The sequence below is a fragment of the Opisthorchis viverrini genome, assembly GCF_000715545.1.
Source record: "Opisthorchis viverrini unplaced genomic scaffold opera_v5_87, whole genome shotgun sequence".
Taxonomy (NCBI): Eukaryota; Metazoa; Platyhelminthes; class Trematoda; order Opisthorchiida; family Opisthorchiidae; genus Opisthorchis; species Opisthorchis viverrini.
In genome coordinates this window covers 1,589,036-1,600,335 of record NW_008751747.1, presented here as the reverse complement: position 1 = coordinate 1,600,335, position 11,300 = coordinate 1,589,036, and the positions used below count along the sequence as shown (strand labels likewise).

The window sequence follows — 11,300 nt, the reverse complement described above, 5'->3', positions numbered from 1 at the left end:
TATAAACGAACTTAATGGTTGTACGGCAGTGAAGCATCAGTGCCAACATTGATGTTGCTGTCATTGACGATTGATGATGATGATGATGTATTGATACAACCCGCGGTGTGTGTTGATTATCAGTGGTGGGCATGATTCTGGTGCGACTTCAACCTGAAGGTACGCTTCAGCGAGGTCGATTTTGGCGAACTTCCCACCGTTCAGAAAAGTTAATAGATCGACAGGTATTAGCAGTGGATAGTAGTGCAACGGGATGGCTGCATTTAGGCCGGTTGAGAAATCGACACGTAGGCGGATGTCACTGTTGGGTTTCTTCACCACAACGATCGGCGCTGCCCAGGCGGGGTAGGATACAGGGGACAGAACGTTTTGTTGTTCCAACCTTTGAAGTTCAGCATCTACCAGTGGGAGGGAAGCGTACGGAACTGGTCTCTTTGGACGGAAGACTGGCGTAGCTCCTGGCAGGAGGTGGAAGACTATTTGTGTCGCAGTGCACTGACCGAGACCGGATTGTAAAACAACTGGAAATTGCTTGACAAAGTTGGATGCATGATCTGGATGCATCGTGAGAGATTAAACTGTATTGAAAACGATACTGATTGGAATGCCGGCTAACCACAAGCGATCGAACCAATCAAGTTCCAATAAGTTCAGCTCAGCTGTCGTTACATAACACGAGATCACGAACGTAGATCTCCGAAAAGATACGACATTGGAGCTCCTTCGCAGGCACTGGTAGCAGTTCGAGTGGTTCGTCTGATCGGGGGATGTTCGACGCAGTGTCCAACTGCAGTCGAACTGGATGATAATTGGCGGTGACTGTGAGGTACTGTCGGTGACCTGGGGTTTTGATCCGGAAAGTAGTCAACAAGCTGAGAGAGGAGCCAACAGGGTTCGATTTTGGTTTGGGACAGACGCGTGATGACGGCTTTGAAACACCAGAGGCCATATGCGTCCGTGACTGACACATCTTTGTGTCTCACGGATTTAGATTGGCGGCACCGATGCTGCTTGTAGGGACAGGACCTGATGAAATGCCAGGTTCCACAGTGTCAACATTGTGGAGGTGGTATCTTCTTAGGCCTCTGTTTTCCTTCGGACCAGAATACCGTAAGGCCGACTTGGTCCGACCGGAATTGACGGGGCCAGGCTGTTGCGTAGCCTGATGGGTTTCATGACCTTCGGAACCGCCATGACCCCCGAGTTGGACCATCGCAGGTGTCATGCTTCAGGTTAAGCAATCGTTGACACTCCAAGGTGATGGCCTGCAGCGTCATTGATGGGTCCTGTTCGATGCGGCTAAGGAGTCGGGTACGGATTTCTGCATCCTTCAGAGATTGTAGACCGCACATGAAAATCAGAGACTTGAATTGATATTCGGTAACGATCCGAGCTTGAACCGTTCGTATTCCCGGTTCACGGATACCAGAATGAGTGAGAAAATTGTCTGCGTCACTTTTCACCAGCTTTAGGCATCGGTAACGGATATTGAAAATTGACATTTGCTCGCCAAACATTTGCGAAAGCGTGTGAACCGTTTGGTGTCACGTGAGTTCTTTGGAAGAATATAATTAGTGTGTTTATCATGCTCCTTGGGTCCAAGTTTTCGGAGCAGGCGGCGAACCTTCCAACCACCATCCTGAATCGAAAAGTCGACCCTGAACAGGTCTTCATAGCGACGAAACCAAGCACCAAACGTTATGCCAGCTGAGGGTTCATAGCAAAATTCGTTGATACTGCCAGCGATTCCGTCAACCGACTGCGGGACGGTCGACGCCGCCGGTGAAGCAAAGATGTAGTTTATAGTCGCTCCGTAAGTACTTTTATGAGTTGCAGTTGTTGCTCAAACATTGCTTTGAGTTGATCTGCCTCCATCTTGCGTCGCCAGATGTTATGGTTTCGATCACTAAGCGAGCAAACGATGATATGCGCGGGCTGTGGCGATATTCCATCCCCAGCCATATTGCCTGTTTCCGATTCCTAGTAAAGCTGAATAGTAAGAAGACGAAACCCTGGACACAACCGTACTGTTCCGAACAACAGGCGATAACGGAAAAACGACAATATATATGTCCATAGTTTGGGCGAGATGGCCCAAAGGGTTAGAGCGCGAATTTACTGACCGAAAGGTCCGTGGTTTGAACCCGACTTCTGCCTCTCGACTTCCCATGTCTAGGCTTAGGCAACCTGGCAGTATCCCAGCCCTCGTGCAACCTTTGGGTGGCATAGCAGTTAGACACCGGAAGGGTGCTATAGCTGAACGAGTTTGACCTTGAAAAATGCCGGAAGTTCGTTAGGACACACAAAGATGCAGCTTTTGGAGATACTGATATCCCCAACATTCACGTGGCCATGAGCCACCGATGGAGAGCCACAATTCTGGACTGCCGTTCCTTTTGGGGCACACAACTTGATTCCGATCACTCCATGATGCACACACACCTGAGAGTTCGTTTCTTTTCAGGCTTTCACAGGTAGAGTCAGCAAGAAGTATGCCAATCCACCATCTTTGAAGAAGTACGGCAGTGAAGCATCGGTGTTTAACACTGATGTCATGCTGTCGATGATGATGATGATGATCTTTGAAGAACTACCGTAGCTCAACACTAAGCTCGCTCAACATCTCTCTACAATAAGCCTATGCGCTACTAGTAGTGAGCATTGGGATGGAGCATGGCGGAATAGGAAAGGAGCTAGTCTACCGGTGTTCAGTGCTCTGTTCGACTTCTGATACAGTCGAATGACAACCGGAATCATGGAGATCACCAGTCCTGATTGATTGCAGGAAATCCATACCAGGCAACGAGTACGACGGCGCACGCATATCCCTCAGACGCCAACTAGTGAAGAGCCTAATGTAAGACCGAGAGCTCTAGTGTACATCGAAGGCTGTAGAGATGAGGGCTTTTGCTACCGGAAACGTTCATTTCCTATATCACTTGATACAATCCATCGAGCCTAGGAAAGTGAGAAACCGTCGAATGGAAAGATGGACTGAAGACTTCGAAGAAGTTCTGCTGGTTTCCTGCAACACAGCTTCTGGGGATAGTGCATGCGGGCGAATGGAACGTAAACCTTGATAGTCTATTGGAAGAAGAACTAAAATACGAAATCTCCGTACTAAAACGTGAAGAGGTACCTGGAGCGGACAGTCCGTATTCAGCCGTCTTCAAAGAAGGCGTAGACTTCCTGGTGACCCGCCTGGCGAAATTGGTGCTATATCGAGTGAGAAAAAAGTGCTTGCGGAATGGGGCGTGTCGACAGTTATTCCTATTTTTAAAAAGGACACACGGACGCCGTGTGAAAACCACCGTGACGTCAGCCTGGTAGCTGTGACCTTGAACGTACTCTCTGGTGTAGTCCTTCGAAGGTTGATTAAACACAGAAAAACAGATTCCTGAAGGTGAAATTGGGTTTCGTCTTGCAAGAATGCATCGATCACATTTTCACCCTGGACGGATTCTGGAACAGCGACACCGCTTCCAGCGACCACCAATGGTTGTGTTCCTTGACTTGGAGACTCCGCACTGTGACAGTGCGGAGCAGATGTGTTCCCCACACCTTATTGACCCTTCTTAAGGCGCTGTACGCTAACTCCCGCGGACGTGTGAAGGTCTGCGGGAAACTCTCGCATGAGTTCACCACTTCAGGTGTCAGACAGGGCTGTCCTCTTTCACCTTTCTTCTTCAGCTTCGTTATTGATACGATTATGGATAACTCACTGCCAGCCTCTAATGCCTGTGGGGTCAAAGTGCTCCCGGGACATCCGCTCATAGATATCGAGTACGCAGATAAAATAACTCCTCTTGGATCTGACAACGTCGTAGTGCATACAGTATTAAATAAACTAAAATCTATCTCATGATTTGGCATGCACTTTACACCTACACAGTGTAAAGTGCTGCTGCAAGAGTGGGTAGGCTCGAACCTTAACCTAATGTTTGCGGATGAGCCGATTGGGGCAGTAGACATATATGCCTACCGTCTTTGATATAGACGGTGGTTTCATTACATTGGACTTTCTACCTTATCTTCAATTAACTCACTAAAAGACGATTTTTGGGTCCTGTTTTGCGAATTGTTTGAAGCAGCTTCCTTGCATTCTCTACTGCGTTAGCCGCTTCCTTTTTCCTAGTCTTTTGTCCCTGTAAGGCCTGTTTGTGCATGGATTCTGTGCTTACGTTCAACCGAACATCTCATTTCAGTTTAATTTATCAGCTATAAACCATTTACCATAGGCATTTGGTTCTAGCTGCTACAGTTTCGATCACTGGGAAGTAGGAGAGTTTGGGACATGCGGCCAAGTTTTGAGGCGATGGCACATGTGGTTAGTTCGGGAACTAGATAGCTGTGCATTGTAAGCTAAAGCCTCAATTTACGAGCGCTACTGACTGCGCGATCAAGCCGTTTCCGCCAGTGCCCCGGGGTCGCTATCCAGGGAAGCGGCAGTTGTCGACCTGGCTCTGGTTATTGTTTTCAAACCTTCGTCCCCCCTTGTTCTTTTCTTCACAATAAAACTTTCAAATAGATCATGGTTGTACGTGTTATATATCTGAACGGGTACGATCAACGGCCGTACGCGACTTGAGGATGAGCGCACAGATCCCCAGCTACGACGCGAGCCCAACTACTAGCGCAGAGAGAAGACCGGACCTTCAGAGGAGGACTTTTACTGCTGCAACCAAAGGCGAGGTGCAGTGAAGCACCATCGACCTTGGGGAACAATAAATTCATTAGCGCACACAAAGACCAACCGGCTAATAGGAAAGGAGCGCGGTCTTTTTGCATGGAGGCGCAAAATGGAAGACAGGGCGCGAAATTTAAAAGGTCAAAGTTTCAGAAAATAAAATTGGCAGTAATTCGAAAAGTAAACGTTTTTTGGGGATATTGATATCCCAACAGTACGGAAGTGACGCATCGATGTTGAACACTGATGTCGCGCTGTCGATGATGATACGTTACCAGGTCACACGCTGTCCACCTCTGTCCGGCTCTTCGCTCACCGGCCCCTTCACCCCTCCCCACGCAACCGAGCATATAGTCAAACTATGCTGTTGGCTCGTAGGCGTATAGTGCCTCACATCAAGGAGTCGCAGTCTGAGAATCCAGTGGTTTCCGTGTACGCGCATAGTTGTTTCGTCCCACCTGCCATCCGCACTCTACGATGCGACAGTTCGTAGATTCGCTTCCTTCACTTGTGGTTCAGAAAGCGTTTTGGCCGGTAGGAAAAACTGAGTGCATAAAAGAATGGTTATGAAGCTGAGTTAGGAGATAACAATGAGGAGAGAAGGGATGTGGTAGCCGTCACCATTTTCTTTTGTCTTCTTTTCTGTTTGCAGCGGCGGGAGCAACCCGGTTGATTCGAATTGACGGCCGATTTATTCATGAAAATACCCGTCTTTGTATTTCGTCGTTGTAACTAGAGGAGATACTGATGCCCAAACCTAAAATAGAAATTCAACTGGGGATTCACTTGAGTTTCCAATAATATCAAAGTAGTGTGTAAATGGGTGTATTTTTCAAATTTCTTGCAATTGAGTTTCAAGTAGGACATAAGGTTGACGGAAACTCTCGGACTGCGCCTATCTGATTAGCCCCCCAAAAGGCCGAAAACGGTCGTTGGTTGTCGAAGAGTTTTCAGGAAAATGTTGGTAGCTCAGGTAGCATAAATTGTCATTGGCTTGTTCATTGAGTTGGGTAATTTGATTGCAAATGTTTCATCTCTATTCGAGGTGACATCATCAGTGCGTTGTTAGAGAGCCTAGTGGTGCGTAGCGATGGGTTGGTGGTTGTGCGTTGATTAGTGTTGCATGTGTGTTAATATACGTGTTGCTAGCCGGGGCTGACCTTTGACCACGATTAGTTGTGCAGTTGGGCGGTTCCATTTCCGATTTCAGACACAGTTCTGAGACATCGGTGGTCAAAGAACTGAAGATGTGTCATAGCCTCGACCTGAAGTGGCTGTGTCCGGAATGTAGTTTGGTTTTCGCGTCCTTTTTATGCCACAAGTGGCGCGAATGAGCAAAAGCAAGTCACGCCTTTGAGGTACGTGCGTTGACTTCGTCTATCACACTATCGTTAGAGTTAATACAACTTCTGAGGTGCGTATGTGGTTCCACAACTTCCAGTGTCACTCCTTGAATCTTCAGAGGCCTGTTCGAATGCTGTACGTTCTACAACATGACTGCTTTTTGAGGGCACGAAACACATGAAGGATTAAGTCAGCCTTAGTAAGCCTTTCTAGCAATACTTGCGTTTCCCGCTCTCCCTCAAACTGTGAGCTATGTCATCTACATATCACAGATGGACAAGGATCTCGCTCGGAGAGATTTGAACACTGGGGTTTTTGGGACCTTCCAGGATGCACCTAATTTTCGCATCAATGATGAAATTAAACAAAAACGGAGAGAGTGGGCATCCTTGTCGGACTCCATTACTTTTGGGAGAGCTTTTCGGGGGTTTCCCGTACACTTTCACACGCCTACAGGTGTAGGAATACAGACAGCGCGTGATGTTCACGAACTTCTGTGGTATACCGTGTTGCACAAGCGTGTTGAAAAATGTGAGCTTGTCGACAGAATCGATGAAATCAGGGAGTGTCACGATTGTAACGCACTTGTGCGCGTGTCGCTGCTCTGTCATTTTACAGAGTTTGAAGATGTCTACGCTGCTCCATCTCAGCTGGAATTGTGCTTGCTGTTCGTGGGTTCCGTTTTCACTACGTAAAACAAACAGCGCAAAGAGTCTGGTTATAACGGGTATCTAGCTAATTTCTAGGTTATTGCCACATTCACGTGAGCCACCTCTTTGAAGATGAGCACCACTATAAACTCACCCCAATTGATCGGGACGGCCTCTTTCTCCGAGATAAGGCAAATAAGTGGGACAAGCACCGACTGGGGACTTCAGTTTCATCTTCGAGCAGATCGAGCGACCACCAGGAGCTCGGTGACACTTGAGGGACAGACAGCACTCGCTTATTTCCGAATTCGTTGGTGGTTTACCGTTCAGGGCTGTGTTGTGGGTCGGGAATCCGGCTGAGCAACAGCAGGTAGCCAGTTGAATTTTTTTGAAAGTATATAGCTAAACAATTCACGCGCCTTTCTCCGTTCTTGGAATAGGCGAACCGTTTTTGTAAGTGGTTGTTTTGCTCGCCACAAGCTTATTTGTGGGTGTTGTACATATCAGCTAGAATGGCTCACGCACATTTCTTTCAAAATTGAAAGCTGTGGGGATTGCACTCTGTTAGGATAAGGGGTTTTAAGCTATTGTTTGCTGTGTTTAAATTCGCCTACGAATTTTTAAATCTTATCTGTCACTCTACGCAACGATATTGGACCTTTTTGATTACGGATCTCGAATGCCGGGCGGTTAGATCACCCCTCAGCCGTTTGTGGATTTAGGATTTAAATTTGCGTTACTTATGAGTAGTGTAGTGGGCGCGTTTTTGCGTTTGCCTCTAACCGATAAGCAACTCGAAACATTTTGCTTGCATGTTATTGGAAATTAAATGAATACTAGCCTTTTTGTCACCTTTGAGAACAGATAGTGTTTTTCAGAGCCTTAGCCAAGCTTCGCCGCGCGTGATAATCGATGCATACCTCTCTTTGGCAACTGTGTTATACCTACCTAGTGGTATTCTGGTGTCCAGAGGGTCACGCCTCCACAACAGTACGATAACACTTTTGATTTTTGGCTGTGGTTTGGCCATTCCCGTCCGAAGAGCTGAAATGTCTTCAAACTTTTGTCCCTGATTTTTCTAAACATGGCAGGAATTGACTAGTCGCAGAAAGTTTTTGGTGTGTTTCAGGTCATGAACCGAAATCGCTAGAGCATTAGATTAATGCGATTGAGACGCCTACGTATGCATATCCACCGTCCACCAAAGAAGACTGTTTTTCACTTGAAACCCGAAACATTTATTGGGGGAAGGCCATAAAGCGACAATCCAGATGTTAGCCAACTTAGGCGTGTCGCCTCCAAACTTTCTCACATTTACGAGAATATTCTGTGACTATTATTGTTCGTCGATGTTGTTGAAGATGTCCGCTCATTGTGAATCAGTCATAGTCACTAACCCGCGATTGTCCGAATCTTAGGTGATTTGAACAAGCTATTCACGAGACCCACTCTCGGGTGCGGGAAAATTTGATAGTTTTTTCCAAGTACAGTGTTCACCTCACTGGGGAACCCATAGAAAATGCTCACTTCTGTGGCCACGGTTTTCTGACATGAGATCTTTTCGTTGCAATCCTCTAGAAAATATTCCCAGAACCACAGGAGGTAGTTTTTGTTTATGTAAACCGTTTTACTTCCCGTGTGGGAGTGCCGCATTGGCGGTACCAGACTAGGACTGACCAGTTGACCATCTGGCTATGTGACCAAGCGTTCGCTTCCTTGAGACCTTGTCGACCCGTCCAGGTGCCGTGTGTGGTGCTCATCTTATGGAGCCTGTCTACGCTTTGAGGGTGAATCTTGACCCTATCGCTGTTTCAAATAACAGCAGTCTAAGGTGGAAAATATGACGAATCTGTGCATGTTAACTCGGCTTTTATCGGGTTCATATTAACACATCTGCTTTTGATTGTGGGAGTATACATAGTCGTCATTGAAATGTTTGTCTTGGTTCCCATGACCCAGATCATCGGAGTTGAATACTTTTACTGCACTGAATACAGATGCACACGTCTAGTGAACCTCTTGGGCGTTGCCTAATAACCTCACACTTTCTGACAGGTGGGTCTGTTACCTTTCTGAAGAGAGGCACTGAATTACTGGAAGGATGTCATGAACAGGCTATCTCGTGACAATCGTTCTTATTCATTGTTTTCCTTTTCGGGATATTATTCCGCACGTTTCAAATTAGTTTTTAACTGACAATTTGGAATGCCTAGAATTTTCCTCATTCGTTCGCCTAGGAGTAGTCTCACCTTATCTTTCGACAGAGTGCTTGATAGCAGCCATCTTAGTGCGCGATTTTATCCATTTTCAGAACGTTTACGGCAACATGACAAACGCGGCAGACACATACTATGGTACCCTGTTCTCACATCTTTCATACGGCATGGGGGAGAATGGTGGCACACCCAATCCAGGGAACAACCCAGACGCTGCGGCACTGGCCGCCGCAATGGCTGCAGTAGCTGGAGGTGGTGGTACTGCGGCTGCGGACTGGAGTGGTGTGAACAATGTTGTGTATCCCCAAACCTCTGGTGCAACCCTACTATCTGGAGTTAACCAGCACCACCATCAAACGAACAGCCTCGGTGATATGACACATAGCGGTGGTGGCGGTGGACCTGTTTCATCTAGTGCGTCACCACCGTACACTGCCACACTTTTGGCTGCCATTGCTGCCGCTGCAGCGGCGGCCTATCCGGCGGCTATGCACCCACAGCAGCTATCATCCCATCCAAACGCCAGTGCAACGGCAGTCGGGCGTTCTTTTATGCCAACAAACACTGGACAAACGGACTATACACAGGTGTACTACCGATCCCCTCCTCGACAGCCGGGTGTGCGTACCCCACTCACTACCGGTCTTTATTCCAATGAGGCTCAATTTCCCACTGCCACAGTAACACTTCCTGGTTGGCCCTATTCTGCGCCTAGTCCCTATCACACTAGCTCAACTCCTATTGGTGGAATAGTCCCCATAAGCGACGGGTGGTCAACCCCAACCAGTCAGCAGATGCATCCGGTGGTTTGTTCTGAGTTGGATTCAGCTTCTTTGCATCATCTAGTCGGATCGACCACATTCGCCCCGAATCAACTCGATGACAGGGCGCCGAAGGATCCCGTTTTGATTAACACTCATCCATATTACACATCACATTTACGCGAGCAAACAGTAAACTACGGCACCACACATGGTGGCAGTGTGGAGGATCCGTCGATTTCATCCTATTCCACGCACGGCACTGGGCAGAATCCGATCACTTCTCATCTGGTGAATGGGATGTTGAGCAACGGTCAGGCCGTTAGCTACGCGGACGCCTTCCTTTCGTCAATGCGACCAGCAGCTCAGCCACAACACTTCAGACCTCCGCCGGATGATAACCAAAATCTTCAGGAGGGGAAACACATGCTTGATGAATTCAATCGTTTGTCCATTAGAGAATATAGTCCGGTTGAAGGAACTTCTGTGACCTCGCCTCCTCCTGCAACAACGTCACAGTCGCTGTGTACTGGCGATAACAAACCAAAAAACCCCAGTGCAACATGGTCATCTTCGTCTTACAGTGAAGTAAACAAAACGGTATGTTATTTTTCTCGCATTTGGTTCATTGCTTTCCCGAATTCAATTACTGTAGATTCTTGATAGGGGATTTTCTAGCGATTACTCCAGACATGTTCATTTTGTAACCGTGTTTTCTTCCACCTGCTATCCCAGTAAGCAACCTTGATTCATGCAGCAGCTGACCCTGCCAATCCACTTTTTGCCACGTTCTTCTTGACACTGAAGCAATTCGAAGAACCATCTGCTCACACTAGTGTCGTACCTGGTTTCTCTGGTCACGGCTTGTTAGGTTAAATTAATGCCATTGTCCGACGGACACGTATTTTCCATGCGACTCGAAAGTAACAAGCGGAGTTAGGTAGTATCGTATTGCCTAAATCTGAAAGAGACGACTCAAAAGTCAAGGTGGATTCACATGAAAAACATTCCGATTGAAGGTCAGTAGCCAGAGGGTTGCATGTAATAACACAAACTTCTTTAAGAAGTTCAAAACTGATTTGGTGTCAACACGCGGCTCAAATGAACCCTTTATCTGCATGTCCAATCACCGATGCGATTCGCTCGCTTAAACGGAGGTAATCCGCTGGGAGCTTATTGTATTTAGTTGTGGTCGACTTCGGATCTGCATAGCTCACCGATAAATTAAATGACTTCGAGTACGCGTTATGGTCACCACGGGCCATATAGATCTAAAATGACCTCTGCGATAGGAGGAAGGTGCCCTAACACCTCGTTTTGCAGTGGAATAGAAAATTTCCGAACTTGAAACTGAAGTTCACTTTCCAATTTTCCCGAAGGAATGGCCATTGTATCAAAAACAGAAATTTGTTCGACAATTGCGATGACAAATAATTGACGGGATCCACCCTTGTAGGCTATTAGAGGGGGGGGGGGTGAGTGGTTTTCGTGCAAGAATTTTCACAGTATAAAATACTATCCGAATTCCTTGTCTAGGCTTGGGCAACCTGGCAGTATACCATCCCTCGTGCTTCCTTCGGGCGGCATGGCAGTTAGACATCGAAAGGGTGCTACAGCTGAACGATATATATATATATATATA

The 11,300-nt window shown here is 47.1% G+C and overlaps 1 protein-coding gene across 1 annotated transcript in view; it reads left to right on the top strand.

Annotated features, from left to right (window-relative positions):
• Window positions 1-3,871: 3,871 nt before the first annotated feature.
• Window positions 3,872-11,300, top strand: part of T265_05078 (hypothetical protein) — a gene marked incomplete at both ends in the record, with an annotated part of 9,904 nt that continues 2,475 nt past the window's right edge. Inside the window, 2 exons of the mRNA XM_009169989.1 lie at window positions 3,872-3,964; window positions 8,993-10,258. Of these exons, the coding sequence (XP_009168253.1) occupies window positions 3,872-3,964; window positions 8,993-10,258 (1,359 nt within the window). The remainder of the gene's footprint in view (window positions 3,965-8,992; window positions 10,259-11,300) is intronic.